This window comes from Patagioenas fasciata, chromosome 1 (genome assembly GCF_037038585.1).
Source record: "Patagioenas fasciata isolate bPatFas1 chromosome 1, bPatFas1.hap1, whole genome shotgun sequence".
NCBI classification, from domain to species: Eukaryota; Metazoa; Chordata; class Aves; order Columbiformes; family Columbidae; genus Patagioenas; species Patagioenas fasciata.
The window spans coordinates 129,911,508-129,929,461 of NC_092520.1; the positions used below are offsets into that span (position 1 = coordinate 129,911,508).

The window sequence follows — 17,954 nt, forward strand, 5'->3', positions numbered from 1 at the left end:
AGTCTAAGTCTCCCCTCCTTTAGTTTTAAACCATTACTCCTTGTCCTATCACAGCTGGCCCTGCTGAAAAATCTGTCTCCATCTTTCTTATGAGCCCCTTTTAAGTACTGAAAGGCCACAATGTCATCTGGGGAAGAGTGGCTGGAGTCTGTTGCTCCTGTGGTGTTACAAATTTGTTTATAGTAGAGGTGGATCTTTGTTTGTTTAAGAAGTGTGGAGGTGAAGAAGCTGACTTAGGCTTATTGAAGAGATGAGTTAGGCTTATTGCTGGCTGTATTTATTTTGGAGCTTAAAAAGGAAGTTCAACTAATTTTCTGTATGTTCATCCCCTTGATTCTTCTAACAGCTTTAAGTTTGCACTTATCTATACTGTCATTCTAAAATGAGACTTCTAAAACTGTCAGAGAGATGTGATCCTGTTAGGAACAGACAAATTACTTATTATTTTTTAAATTTATAGGAACTATGCCATTGGTTTTTATTTTGGACTGTAGCAAGTTATTTTTCCTCTGAGTTAGAGCAGACAATGCTAGTTTAACATAGAATATAGTAATTTGCTATGGGAAGAAATTCTGTTGTCAACCTGTATGGCTACCCAGATTAGCCTTGAAAAGATAAATCATGTCAGGGTATGAAAATTTGTTTGATTCTGTAAGAATGAAAGGAATGTACAGCACTTTGAAAGTGTGTGCATAAGATTCTTTAACTTGATCATAAAGACTAATTGTGTTCTATAGTCACGTGAGTACTGGAAGTTGAGAAGCTAAAAACATTTGCATTCTTAGCACCCAAGGAATAAACCTGTATTTGTTTTCTTCATATTTTATGCTCCTTGTAATATAGCACAGCAAAACACTGCAGAGATACTTCCATATGCTAATGCTTACCATTAGTAGTGATTGTAACAAAGAGGTTAGAGACAATGTTACTAATAATACTTCAATATCCTGAGGAAAATAATATGCCATGTGTGTCTGCTGCAGAACAAAACATCTAGGTGGACTCAGCCCAATGACAAAACTGTCCATAACTGTTAAAGACTCTAACAATAAACCAGTTATTTGGGGATGTCGCCGGAGGTAGCACCATTTGGCTTGGTAAACCGTCTTTTCCTTTGAAAGACTACTCCTTTGCTTAGTATTTTGATGAAAAGCTTTAGTAATCAGATCAATATACATTATTAATATACTCAATCTGATATCTTTTTTAGCACTTGAAGGAACAACAGCTGCTAGAGTCAAACCACTGTCCAGAAAGTTTTGTGCACTCTTATTACAGTAGCATCTGATATGCCTTGAACTAAGGCGTTTCAGTAAACAGAAGGATTTTTCTCCCTTCTTCTCTAACACCTTTCCTTATTCTCCTTCCCCTCTTCTCTGCTGATTATTTTTGTGCAAAGTTTCACAGACGACTCTTTGTTCCTCACTGGGGCTATAAGAAGAGAACAGTATGATAGGAGAGCTGTAGGGAGAGACTTGCAACACAAGATGTATCTGAAAAAACTTTCTAGACTCTTTGTGAAAACTGACATTATTTTATGTTGATAATGTCCAGTTAAGGAGATGGGTGCATCTAAAACTGTGTGACAAGTTGGTCAGAACAAATCCTTAAAGCAAAGGAAATTTCAGCATCTCTCTGCTCAAGGATCCTTTTTTTTTTCCTCCCAGATAAATAACTTTAATTTGTGATCTTTTAGAAGTTTAGTCTTGAAGAGATTAAAACAACCCTTTGTGCAGCCAATACATCTCTAGGGGCAGAAGGATTGCCTTTAAATAATTACTATTCCCTGTTTTTGCAAATAAATGTCATTCCTTTCCTTGGGTAAGGTCCTGCATTCTGATAAATATACTTCCGTATTGGATTCACTCTCCAATAGGGCAAATAAAAATGCAGAACATGGTGAGAGAAAGATTGGAATTTATTGTGTAATTTTTTACTGTTAAGTATCTTTTTCAAGAAGACCGTGATTAACAAATCAGAAAGGATAACTACCAAATGAATTCACACAGATCAGACAGGCATTATGATCTGTAGATACTCAGTTGGCAGGCTGAGGATATTCCTAATTTGTCAAATCTAGCTACTGATAAGAAACACATTTTTCCCTCCCTCCCCGCCCCTTCTCATCAGAGTGATAGAAATTTCAATTTGCTAATTTTTCAGTGCCTGCAATTGTGCTTATATTGTAAGCAAGTCACTCCTACTCTGTCCTTAGAAAGTTCTGCACCATGGAGTAGTTCAGTGTCAGTCATTCCCACTCCGGGGAGCTATGCTGTGGTAAGGAATTGCACAACCCATCTTTGGGGTCACTAACTGACTCAAGGTTTGGATTTTAGGACAAAATGTTAGAATCACAGGTCGAGGTTTGAAGGAGATGCTGGAGACAATGTGGTCTAACCTACTGTTGAACACAGGGCCCCAGTCTAGGTTATCCAGGCCCCTGTCTGTCAAGCTGAGCCTTGAACATTGCCAGTGAGGGAGATTCTACAGTTTCTCTGAGCAATCTATTCCAATGTTTAATTGTACTTCCACTGAAGGTATTTTTTCCCTTATATCCAGACCAAGTTTCCCCTGAGCAACTTATTTCTTGTCCTGACCACATCCATCATTGTGAACAAAGTACCACCATCTTCTGTAACTGCCTTGTAGTTACTGGAAGGCATTGATTAGCCTTCTGGAAAGTGAGAGTCTTTTATGTGTTACGCAGCACATCTGCCCCAACCTTAGTGTCTGCCCAAAGCCCTAAAATTAACATTTTATGTGCTGAAAGTTTTATTTCAAGTAGCACATAACATCTCTTGAGGGTATCATCATTTGTAAGTCAGTCCCTAAGCATGTATCTTTTATCTTCTGTAATAGAAGTCAATGCTTTAACATTTCCCAGTATTGAGACGTGTCAATAATGTAGATTTGGCTTTTAATTTCCACGGGTCCCTGGTTGCTTTAAAAATGTGTTTTATGGATTGTGCATAACAGACACAGGTGACCAACCTCTGAAACCTGAGAAGGAATCTGGTTGACAGAACTTTGCAGCAATAATGTACCATGCCAGACCTCAAGTAAGTGGTCTGTTTGGTTTGTTGTTGTTGGGTTTTGTTGTTGTTGTTTTTTATTTGTTTTTCTTAGCTGCTTGATAATGCAGGACAATGTGTAGGAATCTGTTTTGGATTCTTTGACTTTGAAGTATTAAAGTAAATTAATACTTAAAATATTAAAATAAAAGTACCTAGATCTTAAATATGAAAGGTGTTTAAAATGTGTGAAGATAGTTCTGTGAATAGATATTTTGAAAGCTTTGGTGCCTGAGAACAATTCATTAGGGAACAATTCATCGGGAATAACTCATTACTCCCCCTCTCCCTGCCTACAGCTGAAGTATTGATGTAGTTTTTAGACTCAGAGATCATTGGTATTTGAGAGAGACTATTTAAACATAGTAGATATATTAGGTAGGGACAAAACTGAGATATCTGTATAAATGGAGCTAACAGTGCTACAGAATAGCAACAGGCACTCTTTGGGAGGCACTGAACTAGAATAAGGCTTATTTGAAATGATCAAGGCACTTTTTAAGTCTTTTTTGCAGCATTATACATAAACTTGGCATCAATTTACAGGACGGGTGCAAAGCATCATTCTGTTTGGAAAATATTTTGTGTAGAAAGAGAAACTGCACCTTTCAATTCATCAGCTGTTACCTTTGTATATTCAAAGATTCATAACTCCTCATTCTATTGATTAAGCTTTAATTGCTTTTTGCTTTCGTTAAACCTACAGACTTCCAATGGTGGAGCTGTCTTCTTTATTTTTAGTCTCAAGCCAAATTACTTATCATAGTTACAATTTCTGAACCTTTGTTTTCAGCGTACAGATTAGAAAGCATTCAAGGTGATTTAAAAGGAAAAAACACAGGGAAATGAGCTGACTTCATATAGCAATCCTTGGAATACATGAAACATGGGATTTCAAGGTGCAGTTTATACAGTCAGGTTTTGATTGGAATAGTGTTTAAAGCTGTGTATTTGGGTATAGTATTTCTTCAAAAGAGGCAAATATGCGTAATCTTTTCATGATTGTATCTACCAAATTATCTTGCTTTAGCTTGCAGTACAAGGAAGTAACCCCATTATTAATAAATATTTTGATATAACAGTTTCCATGCTATTGGAATAGAAACACTAAGTACTACATAAGAGTGTCCTGTTTTAAAACCAATGGCACAGAAGGAGGTGGGGGAGAAGACTGAGAAGTGGTCTGTTTAGAAAAGTTGAGTTTCAGATATGGGATAGGATGGTGAGTTCATAAAACTTTTCAGAAAAGTGTCTGGGTGCCCTGAGAGGATTTTATGTTTTTTCTGGCCAGATACTTGGCAGGAAAGGCCTAGCGCAACATAAGAAATGAGCATATGAGAAAAGTAACACAGAAGGAGAACCCATAAAATCCAGGAAGCAAGTATCTTTCATGTTAGGGGCATTGATATCCAAACCTGTAGAGATCTGTTTTATAGACACTCAGATTATAGGGTTAAAACAACAACAAAAGCAAACAAAATATTACCACATGGATTATATAATTGCAGATTTACAATTAACTTGTTCTTCTGAAGGGAAGAAGTCTGGAAAGCCTTTTAGATTAGGTTTGAAGGTAGTCTGGACTTGGACATTTAGGAGAGAATATAATATCATTGCTATGGGCCTCAAATTTGAGTCCTACAAGGCATATCTGGACCAAAACTAGCACTGTCTAACCTTATGTGGCATTGCATTTTGGAAGTATTTAGTGTAGTTCATGTTGTTTAAAAACCTGTCTGGATAAACACTATTTACTAAGCATTTATGGCCACGTATTTGGTAGATTCCTCTGAAGCAGTCTGCAGACTATTGCATGAAGCATCAAGTTGGTTGCTTCTGAAACAAAATACCAGGGTCCCAATTAATTTGTAAATTGAAAATATCTACCTATGATGAATTAACAAAGTGCTCCTTCTAAAGGCCAATGGATATTTCGTGCTGTAACTACCACATACTTGTTACACGCTTAAGTAGATCAGAGCAGAGTGAATGATACGAGTAGTTTTCTCCTCCAAAAAACATTTGTCTTTCAGATGTCACTATGAGGAATTGTTGTAAGGTTCTTAGTTTCTGTCTGCTGATCAAGGGTTTTCCTGGTTTTCTCATCTCTGAGAGGCACTGATGGTATGAATAAACTTTTTAAAAACTTAAGTGAATGTGGCCTTGGCTTTTGGGAAGGAGTCAAATGTGCTTGCATCCACTCATACCCCACATTATGCTCTGAATGCCTGGTACTGCAGCTAGCACACAGCATTCTCACCAAGTGTAAATGAGTCCTCCTTAATGCAGATAAGGTCATAAAACTATGTTTTGCCATTAGACTTCTACCTTTATAAAAGCTTATTAATGTACTGTAAAAAGTTAAGTAGCTTCTACTGTGAATCAGGTAATTGAACTGTGGCATGTTTTTTTTTGTGGCATGACAGGCAGGGTCACATCAAACTGTACTCTGATTTCTTCCTTTTCTTTTCCTCCATTTTCATTTAAAATATCTCTCACCCTTGTAATAAGAGCTGGTGTTGATCACAGAGCTGATGAGTAGCATCTCCATTACATAAACCTGCTGGATTACAGTAAGAGATTTACCTTGGTTTGATTTTCACACCTTTTCATGTATCTCATGCATAATAGATAAGAACCATTTAGCCTCATTCTTGTGAGATGAGTAAGGTGACTAAAGTATCTGCCTCCCCTTGGGTTTTAAATCTGACTTTGTTGCTGTTGGCAAAGCAAAAAGCATTGATTGCATGACTGTTACATTACAGGCACATCCTATTTTTAATGTTGAAGTTGACCATATCCCACAGTGTTACCACACACATGCAAGAAGCTTTCCTGTGAGGGTAGGTAAGCTCTACTGCAAGGGCAGATGCAGATGCTTTCTGCAGATGCTTTCTAAACGTAAAGATCTTCGAGACAGGAAAGGATCCGTGGACTTTGCTCCGGGTAAATGTTGTGAAGTTTGTTGGAAGCCATAGAAAAGAGTCCAGCCAAAACCAGCAGGATGAAATGTGACTGTTATGCAGTGATTTTTATCAGAACTTGAGAACTGCTGTTATTGGCACTTCAGGTATGAATCTTGAATTATTCAAAAACTACTTCTAATTAATTCAGCGATATCTCCCTTGACAAACAAAAGGAGGTACGTGCAGGGAATTGTTAGGCAATGCAGCTTGTTACCACAGTTGGTAGACCTCAGGGAGGGCTGGGAGTAGGCTAGGGACTGAATGGCTTCAGAAGCTAGATCCCACCCTTGTTTTGAGACATTTCTGCTGTGGGTCACGTGGGGCCCAGCAGAAGGGAACCTTGTGCTGTGGCTAGAACTCAGCCTTGCTCTACTGACAACTTGCAGCTGTGAGGCTACTGTCTCTGGGCAGGTACTTGATTCAATCATTAGGCAGTTTGGCTCCTTTATGAAAGCTATGTCTCTTTGACCTGAAAGTCAGGTTTTGCTTGGAAATGCTGCTGGTAAACAGCACTTTGGTAACTCACACATCTCTGAGGTCATAGCTCTCCAGTGAAGCCATCAATCTATCACTTTTAGCGATGTGTTAAATTGGAGGCTAGGGCTGGTGATGAGTTAATGGGGAAGGCAGCCTAAAATAATGGTGTATGTTTGCTGCCCATTGTAGACATCTGGGTCTCTGCCAGCCCCGAAGCAGTGGTTTTAAATGTCCCCATTCATGGCATCACACCTGTTTATGTTTAAGTGCCAGAAAATGAATAGCAATGAAGGAATTCACTCTATTGTGAAAGGAATGTGCCTAGAAATGTTCCTTCATGGCATAATTGAGCATGTTCCGGAGATGTGTGCTGCCTTTTAAAAATGAATGCTTACATCATTCTTGTGGTTCTTCAGGTAGAGCCTTATGTATGAGGGATTTTTTAAAATTTGATTGTTTTAAAGTGTAATAGTTCTGCTAATACACAGAAATGAGCTGTCAGTTAATTCAGAACAGCAAACTGAAGGTGAAAGACAGCCTCTTTAGAAGAGAGGTTACAGAATATCCACCTGATTTTGTTCAAGGAACTTGTACACATTAGTTAGGGTTGGAAGAGTTCTTGTATTGATGAAGTTCTCTTACACTGTGCAAGGGGAAGAAGGGATACCATCTCTCATGAGAAGCTATTTGCTAGCTTTCTTTAATCTGTAGCCAATTGGGAAGAGATGAAATCTAAACTGTTATTTAAAGTGGGAGTGGAAGAGAAACACTCAGATTGTGTACCTTACCTATGCAAAAAATAGGAGGTAACTAAGAAGAACTCTTCTCACTTCCTCTCCCTTGCTTTCATTTTTTTGGTCTTTAATTTATAAAGCATGGTTTTGAAAATCTGATTTGTGGTGTTTCATCCCATAGGTCTATCAGGGATATGATGTTTCTGCCTTCCTGCCTGTAATTGACAGCTTTCTACTCCGTTGGTCTTTTCTCTGTGTGCAGTAAAAAGCACTTCTCCTCGTATACTTTGTCTGTGTACTGGGAGGGGACAGCAGTCAATACTGTACATTTATTTACGTTATTGATGGCCAAGGCTTGGTTTGGCATATGTTAGCTTCTTTACAAGGAGTCCTTGCCTTGGAGATGGGCTTATTAATGATTTTACAAGTAACTGGTATTAAACTAATGCTGTTACAGTGAGAAAAGCCTCTTTCTTCCTACAAGCATGATACAGAATTTAAACTGCAAGAATTTTTCTGTTAGGCTCTGAAATGCTGGGCTTTTCAGAGACCAAAGTTTTAGTCTGAAATAGAAAAACAAAACAGGAATTATGGAGAAAGGTTTGTTGAATCTGAATGGCTTCACTTTCATGCAAGTAAGGTGTTGACAGAAGCAGAATTTATTAAATTAATTTTGAATTTGATTATTAACTCTTATCCTTTCAAAAGAATAAGTTCTTTTCAGCAGCAGATTAGAAAAGATTATTATATAAACATAGCTCAATTAGAAAGAAGCCCTGAGATTATTAGGGAGTTGGGGAGTTTTAAATAACAGGAGATACTGAAAAGATAAGTACTTAGATTAATGAAGGACAAATGACATGGGATATAAGAGAAGATTACAAAATAATGGATTATAGGATGATTATGAATACCAGAACAGAGGATGGAGCTGGAAGGCTTGATATTGACAGTTAATAAGAAGATGATGTTGTATTTTTTTAACACAGCGTACCTGTGGAACTCAATGCTGTATATTTTGAGGCTGAGCTGTCAGTAGAATTTAAGAAGGATTAGCTGGTGATGGAGATGTAACAATGTATCCACTGCTATAGAAGATGCTCTAAGTGCCCTGAAATTAAAAGGGTTACAGATTCTTATGCTAAAAGGCATAAACATACTTCCAAAACATCTGGTACTCTGCTGCCTGGCAGGATAGACTGAATTTCTTGGGCACATGCTGTTCTCTTGCCCCTCATATTTTCTATTTTCTCCCACCTGCTAGTGGGACAATTGGTAAGGAAGTTTTGGGAATTAAAAAAAACCCAACTTAAATATAGTTGTTATATTCAGAGCCAGTTATCAGTGTCTTGTTTTCTGCCTGAATTGTAGACTGTCTGTCGTGTGGGTTGACTTGATCTCCGTATGTACACTGCCAAACCCATGAAGACTCTGCCTCCCAGGGCTTCTCAGAAACAAACAGTAAACTGACTTTCTACATTCGAGTTCTTGAAGGTGAAAGTATCAATGGGGCATTACATTCTGACATAATCTTTAGAGGGTTTATTTCAGATTTAGCATAGTTCATGATGTTGTTTGTAAAATGAAAACAAAACCCCAGAAGACTCTTGTGCCACTACAAATGTTTTGATTTTAAAGTTTAAGTGTAGGTAGCAGGATTTTTGATTTTTCTAAAGTTATGTTTTTCTGTCACTTTGGAAACTCAGACATTCTGTCTGCTCAGTCTGAGTGCCCCCGAGGGACTGCTGGTATGACAGTGTGATGTAATGACAATTTCTTAGCTTCTGGACCCCATATTGTGCTTGGATCCTCATCTCCCATGTCTCCTGTGAATTAGCATATCAAGTCATCATCTGCATCTGATTGCAGTGTGTTGTGGTCCCTGGCATGGTTTACAAATAATTCCTTAGTACAGTTTTAAGGCAGAATCTCATCCTGTCTCTGATGTGAAATCCTAAATGAGAAATTTCAGACACGTATTCACTGTTGGCAGTAAATGAGTTTTAACGGAAATCCCAGGGACCAAATATGACAATGTCTGACACAGTGGAAAGTCTTGTAATGGAGTCTGGTTTTCTTGATCATCCATTCAGGGTCAGAAGGATAAACTCTTCTTATTGATATATGTAAGTATAAACTAGAAAGTATTACTTTAGGACATTCAAAGAGATTTTACCTATTTGCCTTGGGGAGGCAAAGAGCGTAACTGTGTTACTGATGAGGCAACCATGAGCTGTTATGCTAGTGCCCTGGTGTCAGACCAATAACAATATCATGAAAGATAATTTCTCTGGGTGAAGTCAGGACTGATTGATGAAAGTGGGTGTTGGACTGAGGTGGCTAAATACTCAATTCCTATGTCTGTGAGAACAGACCCTTTCCCTACAGGTCTCAAACTCTCTGTCTTCTCATGAGTCCTCCTTCACATGGTCCCTCCATCCTGAAGTGCTACCCCACTCCTGTCTCTCTGACATACCTCCTTTTCTTCAGCCATGCCAGTGCTAGGTAGAATTCTAGAATGTGGAACCTAGCCTTTAACAACCTGAGTGTCTGTTCCTTCCAACTCATGCTGTATGCACATTTACCTGGCCCAGGTCCTTTTACCTGGCCTATGGAGGTGGCTTTCTTATGCAGGTGGAACTGAGGGTCAGATGATGCCTGCTGGATGCTCTGGGCCCTGCTACAGAGTGAACAGAGAATGGCCTGTGCTCTCTCACAAAACATTACAAGAGAGTCGTTTACTGGTCAGATGGCAGGCACCAACTGTGAGTAAATATGTTTCTTAATGCATTTAGTCTTCTCTTTCATCATCCACCTGTCCATCAAGCGCCCAAAGAAGTGATGGTTTTCTGAAGGCATTAGAAATGGCTGCTGTTCAAACTAGTAGGGAAACTAGGTATGGATTTCACTTTTCTCTAAACACTTGATAGTGATTCTTTTTAGCATTTATAACAAACAAGCTGTACATATATGCTCTAAATAATACACTAAGCTATGATCAGTGATGGGAGAGTACAAAACTGAAGTTATAGTAGTTCTTGTCTGCTTCTAATGGAAGACTTTTCCTGTTGGAAAATGAAAGTGTGTGAAAGGTAAAATATGACTTGAGATATTTGGTTCTGGAAAACACAGGTAGGTTTTTGAACTTGTCTACTAATACAAAGCTGTCCATGAAACCTGCCTTGTTTCTGTCCAGTCCCATGATGGGCAGAATGCTTTGGGTTTACAGCATGCAAGCTGGGAGCTTGGAAGGCCCCAGGATGTGGGATACAACCCTCAGAGCATCCAGGTTTTTGTTTGTAAATTCTGCAGCCTTAGGAGCCCTGGGAACTCTAGGTATTTTGACTTGCTGGAGTCTGTAAGGTCTTTGTTGTGGAATCAGGAGCATGGAAGTCCTGAGAACAACATGTTTTTGTCTCTCCTGTGATACTAATTTCAGTTAGATATTTTTTTTATGCTCTTACCATGTTTGTGTGTGTTTGTCTGTTTTTTTTTTTTTTCAGTCTGAGCTTTCATCTGTTCTAACTATATGCCAGAGTCATAAGCTATTCTTTCTAACTCTTGTTCCATATCTCCTTCTCATGGCCTTCCAGGATTAAGAGCAGTGACTAGAAAGATACAGTCACTGAGCTTATAGTCAGCTATCTCAATTCTTTGTCTACCTAGTGTACCCTGAGGAAGGCTTGTATGATTGAATTCTTGGTCAAAATCATTCAAAGGAAAAGAATGAATTTAAGAACCATATCTCTCAAACACTTGATAGTGTATGCATTTGTATGTCTCTCTGCTGGGCTCAGTATTGTCCTGAAGTCATGTGGCAGGGTTATGAAAACTCATGTTTTCTAAAAATAATTAGTTTGAGAATGGTGCAATGGTTAGTGTACTAGCTGAGGCTATGTAAAGCACAGATTCAGTTTTCTTCTCTGCCAGCAATTTCTTATTCATTCTCAGCAAACATCTTGGACCTCGAGTTCCCCATATTTGGGGGTAGTGACAATAGTACTATGCTCCATAATAGAAATTTCAAGGTAAAATATGTAATAAGTTGTGAAATGACTTGTATATCATGATGACTGGAGTTTTGGTTTTCCCTTTTGAAAAACTAAAGTTTCATATTTTCAAGTCAGGAATCATGGGGAACCATAACAAAAGTTTATTATATTTTTGTTCAGCCTTCAGTCTTTGTTCCTGTTCTTGCCTATTGTAGTCCCTCTCACTGCATCAGCAAGATCATTTAAGGGAAATGGTTTGTAAAATGGATTTGAAACTTTCACAAGGGGAAAATAAGCACAATTTTCATCTATTGCTGGAACACATTTTATATCTATATTATATCTTTATACATGCATGGTTACAAATATGTGTATAAACTTGGTCAGCTTTTGCTGTGTTTTGCGGCATGGTTCCACAAGCTGCTTGTGCAAAAACAGCTGAAAAGGGCAAAAATAAACAGAGGACTTCAGGAGCACTGTAGCTTAGTGTAATTTGCACTGAAGTTCTGGTGAGATAAAACTAAGGATTGAGGAAAAAAAGGTATTAAATATTTTGTGACTTCAAATAAAAACTGAAGTTGTTGAGATCTGTGTTTTGAGGACTAGGGTGGACTGTTCCCAGGACAGAACCAAGTAAAGCAGTTTCAGAAGAAGAACCAGCCTATGTTGTTTGGACCTTATTACCCTTCCTTTCCGTTTTTCTGCTACTCCCATTGTGACATCCTTTTTCATACCTGGTATCTGAAGCTGGTCTAAATTCTTACACATAATACTTCACTGAGCTGTTTAGATGCAATGGACTGATGTTCATTGCCTTGTATGAGGCATTTGTATATGGGACTGAAATGATTTTCTTGTTGTGGAGGCATCTCTCAGCAACAAAATTCTGTGATTTAGTAATCAATGATTAATGAAGTACAGAGTGAGCTTTTGAATATTTTCATGCCCTGTTTACTTAACAGATGTGAGAGCTGTAGAGAAACAAAATGTGTTTGTTCCTGTGCTGAAGTTACATTGTCAAGTAGGACCACCATACTTTCGAATGGCCTTGCAGCAACACCTACCACTGAAGTGTCAATTGGAGGGAGATATAAGTGCAATGGCTAGTCAAAACACAGCTGGATGAACTGGTTACAGCTTTTCCATTGCTTAATTTTAGCAAATAAGCAGTTCTGTGTGATCTATTAACTGAGCTCCATAAATACCAACTTAGACTTCCAGCTGGAGGAAGTGGCATGTAATCCCTAAAATTACTTTGTGGCTGGAAATTCAAGTGGTGGAAGCTTACTGAGGCTGGTGGCAACAGCATCACCATAAGAGTCATACGTTTCCTTTGTATACAATGGGAGGGAAGGCTGATCTGGAACCATGTTTGCGCTAGTGCTTGTTGCTCAGGCTTGGATTTCAAAGGCGAATATTGGCTGTACATCTGTCTTTGGCTGTTCATTCTGAAATCTGAACTGTGATGTACGTCTGTCATGGAGAACTCTTAATGGAAGATGCATTGCAGGTAATGGTAAAGAAAACTAATCTTTTGTAGTATTTGGAGGCAAAAATAGAGAACTCGAAATCTTCAATAAGGTCTAATAATGAAAACTTGAAAAAAAAACAAACTTGGAGGGAGACTGGTGTTTGTTTTGAGTGCTGTGTTGTTTGTTGTTGTTTGTTTTTGTTCTCTGCCACCAGTAGAAATGTTTCCATTATTTACAAACTCTGACTGAATTCTGAATTTGTGGAGATTTCTTTTTTATTACAAAATATTCTTTCAGTCCTTGAGGGGGTGGATTGTTATTATTGTCATGTAACTTCATGTGGGAAGCTAAAGCAAATATTTAGATTGCATTATTTTTCACAAGTGCACAGCATGATTTTTTTCTGAAGTAGTCTAAGTCAGTGTAAGTTTTATAGCCAAACAATGGGTAAAACAGGAAAAAAAATGCTTGTGCATTCTCATAATTTTTTGGCTGAGAGCTCAATTTTGTGTGACAAATAAAAACCACTGAAAGTATCTAGCTGAAGCATAGGATTACAATGGCACAACTTTACACTGCCAATAAGTGAATTTTCAAATGTAAGAGTTTTTTCAGACTTATCCTACAGGCTCCAGTGTCCAAAGCGGGTATCTGGCTATGGCCTACAAGTCTCTTCCATGTTATTTTCTAAGAAAGTTGGTTCTTGGTGACCGCTCACATTGAAGTTTGTGCACCATAGATGTGTACAGAAATACCCCACTCTGCTTTAGTTGCTGTTAATTTCTCTTGTTTTTACTTGGGTGTTTTGTGTGTAGCCTTTTCTGCTATCATACACAATGCTGAGTGGTCAGCTTGCAGTTGCCTTTCTGATGGATGCATTTGATGCAGGTAGTTCTGAAATGTCTTTTGAAAAGCAAGTGAATAAACATTCTTGATATAAGCTTGGGCCTACCTGTTGTTCCAATGTTATTCTAGACTAGAAGAGGTGAGAGGAAGATATTACACGTACAAATACTGTGTGTTTCTTGGCATGAAGTACTTTATGGTGGAGCCATCTTTTCTCAGAAAAAGCCTGTCAAGAAAGGTACAGCACAGCTTTAGGGTGTTGATTCTGATGTTGTTGCATAAAAATTACAGGACGTTGAGGGGCTTTTGGGCCCTTTAAATATTGAATAAATGTTGTATTAATTTTCTCAAAGATACCTGATAAAATAATTACAGTGCATTATAAAGTACATCTGAAAGGTTCAGTTGAAAATTGTGCATAATGTTTGCTTTTTTTGGTAGCTGTACTTCAATAGTTGTCTCCTAGTATGATTTCTTTTATTACTGAAAGAAAAGAATAACCCGCATTTGAAATCTGCTGTATCACTGTGCACCACCAGTGCACTACTTTCATGTTTATGACCAAACGATGGATTTGGAAGCACCAGGAATGACCTGAAATACTTATGTTCCTCCCATCCAGGCACTTACATGTGCAGACACACATACATGGTTGTGCCCTCTCTGCTTCAGAGTGGTAGCAGGGATGTTACACTACTATCTGAAAAAAGAAAAAAATAAATTAATGATCATGTCAGAGACAGCAGCTCTGCTTTTCTACTTATGGTTAATTATATCACATGTGATGGCGTCACATTAAATGCATGTGTAACTGAGACGTGCCTATTCGGTTTATGCTGGGTGCTAGTTTATTCCAGTTCCTTGTCCCATGGCATTTGTTTAAGCCAGAAAAAAAAGTAAGTCACTGTTAGTTTGATGAGCAGGGAGAGGTTAGCACCTGTCTATCTAATCTATATTTTTCCAGTATTTTATTGCATTAAAGGAGTATCACTACCTCACAGTTCTAGCCTATAAACAGCTAAACAGTACTTGACATTTAAAGAGATTTTCTGTTGTGTTCTAATCCTATTAAAGATATTATGTCATGGAGGCGTGCCCTCGGGTAGAAGGCTTCTGCTAACTGGCCCGATGGAAAGCAGAGGGGAGGGGTGAGCAGGAGGGTGGATTTATCACTCAATAGGTCAGGGATTTCTGGGGGAAATACCCAGTGGTTGCAGTTGCTGATGATTTCACAGCAACAGCAGTGAAACACAGAGCACGCTCCGATAGCTGGTTACTGAATGAGATACTGCAGATGGGTGGGAAGAAAAAACACAGCGTGTGAGAGACACAGAGAGGGAAGCTGAGAGCAGGGAAAGTGCTCTGGCTCAAGGAGAGTCTCCCAGGTGCACTGCAGAAGCTTTTTGGAAATGGATGCAAGGACCATCTGCCGCCTACAGATTAGAGGACTGTAGACTAGGAGAAGAAAAAGAGCTTATGGCTCTTTTGAATAAAAATCAAAGTTCTGCATGGCTGATTCATCAAGATAAATCATGAATATGCTCTTGCATGGAATATTAATGTATAAATCCATGCTACAGATAGACAGAGTACAGCCTACATTGCTATGCAAAATAAAACCAGCAACAATGCAGGGAATAAATTCTGCAGTGATTATCTGATTCATGTATGAAGCAAAAGAGAAGCAAAAACACAGACAGCTCTGTGGCATTTGCAAGGCACTGCATTTAATGCTGAGAGATGCTATACATTAAATATGACAACTGTGAAAAGAGAGATCATGGAGAAGTCAAGTAGTGAGGATTCTTCAATTCACCGGAGTCCATCTTTGGATAGCAAAGACTCAGATTTTGCCAAACCTTCTACCTCAGGGAGGCAATTTGGTCGAGGTTTTACTGCTGGAGCTTTCTATGGTACAACTGGATCACGCAAACAGAGCCACACTGGGGTCGGAACCGAGACCGGCGTTGGGACTGGGACTGGCATAAAAAGCGACAAATACAATGCACCCAAAGGCAGCAAATATGTGGTCTTTTACCTGGATCTATCCTTTGTTTTCCTTTTAGAATTTAAGAAGTGCAACATGGCAAGAGGCTGCTTGTGTTGTTTGAAATACATGATGTTCCTTTTCAATTTAATATTTTGGGTGAGTACTACCTTTTCAGCTGCTTTCATTCGTTAGTCTGTCCTGTACTGCTGCATTATGTGTGTAGTGCATCTTTGAAGCAGTACTGTAAGTTCTTCCCTCCTTCTCTCTCATACCTGCTCAGAATATTTTCAGTGTTTAACTTGTGTCTATTGGGAAAATGTACATGCTTTCTATATTTATATTACCACCTGGTTACTGTAGTCTGGCTACTGATTGCTCAAACTTGCTGTTCTAATGTGTGTTTTGAACTGGGTTATTTAAGACAGGGCAGAATTATTGCCCTTTCAGGAAGAGCAGAATTATTGTAGCATTAAAATCTTGCAGTGGCAGGACTTTTGCATTCTGTTATAATACCTCATGGTGCATTGAACTGCAGGTTAAATAAAATTTGAAGTATATTTTCATTGTCATCATAAATACAATTTTCTTTTTGTAAACTTCATTTGACAAACTACTGTTTTATTTGAAGGAAGTTCTGTTCCATTTCTCCAGTTAAAACCAATAAATCATGTATGTTCTAACCTCTAAGGTATCAACATAAATGTGAAATGACTGGAATGGTGAATTAATCTGGATTCAGTTTCAGCTGCAGTTGTCCACATTGGTGTGTGAAGTTGGAGACTTGCACTTGCTTCTAAAGGATCACAACTGGTTTTCCTTCATCAGCCAAGAGGCATGAGAAGTTGTAACAATGCCTCAGCAAACAAGTTAAAAGCCTAATGGCTGCTCTAAACAAAGTATTGTCATGTACGAGAGAGGGAGGAAAAGTTAAGTCACCTGGCAGCTATGCGTCCTAGAGTGATCAGTACTGCTGAGGAAATCACAGGCTAACTGAAATACTGAGTTTGCCTGAGTATAGCCCAATATGAAATGGTTCGCTTAGTTTGAAATCAAAGATCACTGTTTCCCTGATGAATGCAAAACTTGGGCATGTGAACAAAATCATTCATGGTTGTGATCCAGAAATATACAGTGTACCTCATAAATAAATGAAAACACCATCCCTGGATTGATTTTGAAAAAAGGAGTATTAACAGTCTTGTTCAGATATCTTCCTCTGGGGTAGAGATATCATTGTTCAGATTACAAGTCTCACTTGCAGCTTCTCTGTTTATCTTGACCCATTTACTGAAGTAACCTTTAAGATTAAGAGTTAACAGGAGATTTGGTATGGTGTTGAACCACTCACAACAGTAAGGTTTTATTGGTAATAGACTGAAATGCTACAATCACTGAACTTGTGGGAGTCTTACTTAAATAGAAAGGTACAACTGATCACTGAAGAACATCTGATCAAAGTTCACTTGTGATTTTTTAAATTTGTTTTCTTTTCTGTATGCAAACCCTACCAGAAGGTTGCCTTAACTGTTACTGAGATAAATAATTTTGAACACACCAGATTTATATCAAACTGGCTATTTGACTTAATGCTGCTTGAAACCTCGGAAGTATTTTTTTCATATGCTATATGTTCTGATTAGTTTTGGAACAGATTTTTTCTGGTATCATTACTCATGTCCTCTATTAGGTATCTCTTACCCCTCACCTCCTTAGATTCAATATCTTTATTTTCTTTTAACTCCTTCCCAAGCAGGAATTTTCTTGATTCTGCATCAGGCCTTCAGAGCCTGTTTTCCTATTCCTTGAACTCACAAAAAATATTTCAGATCTCATCTGTGTACTCTTTTCTGTCTGCTCAGGTCCCACTGGATACTTATACAAACACATTCCTTCTTAGGTTAAAACTAGCCTACTGTCTGAAGCAGCTCTGTGGTACCCTGTGCTTCTTCAACTTTTGTTGATACCTTTTAATCCTCTTTACACCCTTCCCATCATGACTTTTGTTGTGAGGCTTATACAACTTTTCTTTCTGTTTTTCAACTTTGTCACCACATCTAATATTCTAAAAATGTTTTTTGTATGAACCAGGCTATACAGAATGAAAATTATACTCTGGAATGGTGATTCTGTAGTTTACTGCCTCTGGCTTCATACTGAGAAATCTACATTGGTTCTGCTGTGGCTGTCTGACAGGGTCTAGATGTTTGGATCTGTACGTGCTCCTTGCTGACACTTGCAAGATCTCTCACTTTGGCTGGACTCTCCTACTAGCCCAGTCCTGGACTCTCCACGCAGCTCTGCCAGTGCCCTCCACTCCTATCCTGTCCTGAAGCACTCCCTGCTATTTTGATCCTGTCTTTCTTCTTAACTCATTTTTTCCATTCCCAGCCTGTTCTCATTGCTTTC

At 38.5% G+C, this 17,954-nt stretch overlaps 1 protein-coding gene across 3 annotated transcripts in view; it reads left to right on the forward strand.

The window, feature by feature from the left end:
• Positions 1–17,954, forward strand: part of TSPAN9 (tetraspanin 9) — a 156,902-nt gene that overhangs the window by 57,008 nt on the left and 81,940 nt on the right. Inside the window, exons 2-4 of one of the 3 annotated variants that reach the window (XM_071815052.1) lie at positions 7,430–7,518; positions 12,726–12,750; positions 15,625–15,704. In XM_071815052.1, the coding sequence (XP_071671153.1) occupies positions 15,642–15,704 (63 nt within the window). In that variant the 5' untranslated portion in view covers positions 7,430–7,518; positions 12,726–12,750; positions 15,625–15,641. Of the gene's footprint in view, positions 1–7,429; positions 7,519–12,725; positions 12,751–14,733; positions 15,705–17,954 lie in introns of those variants that run through there. The other 2 variants (XM_065849067.2, XM_065849051.2) reach the window with 2 other exon arrangements.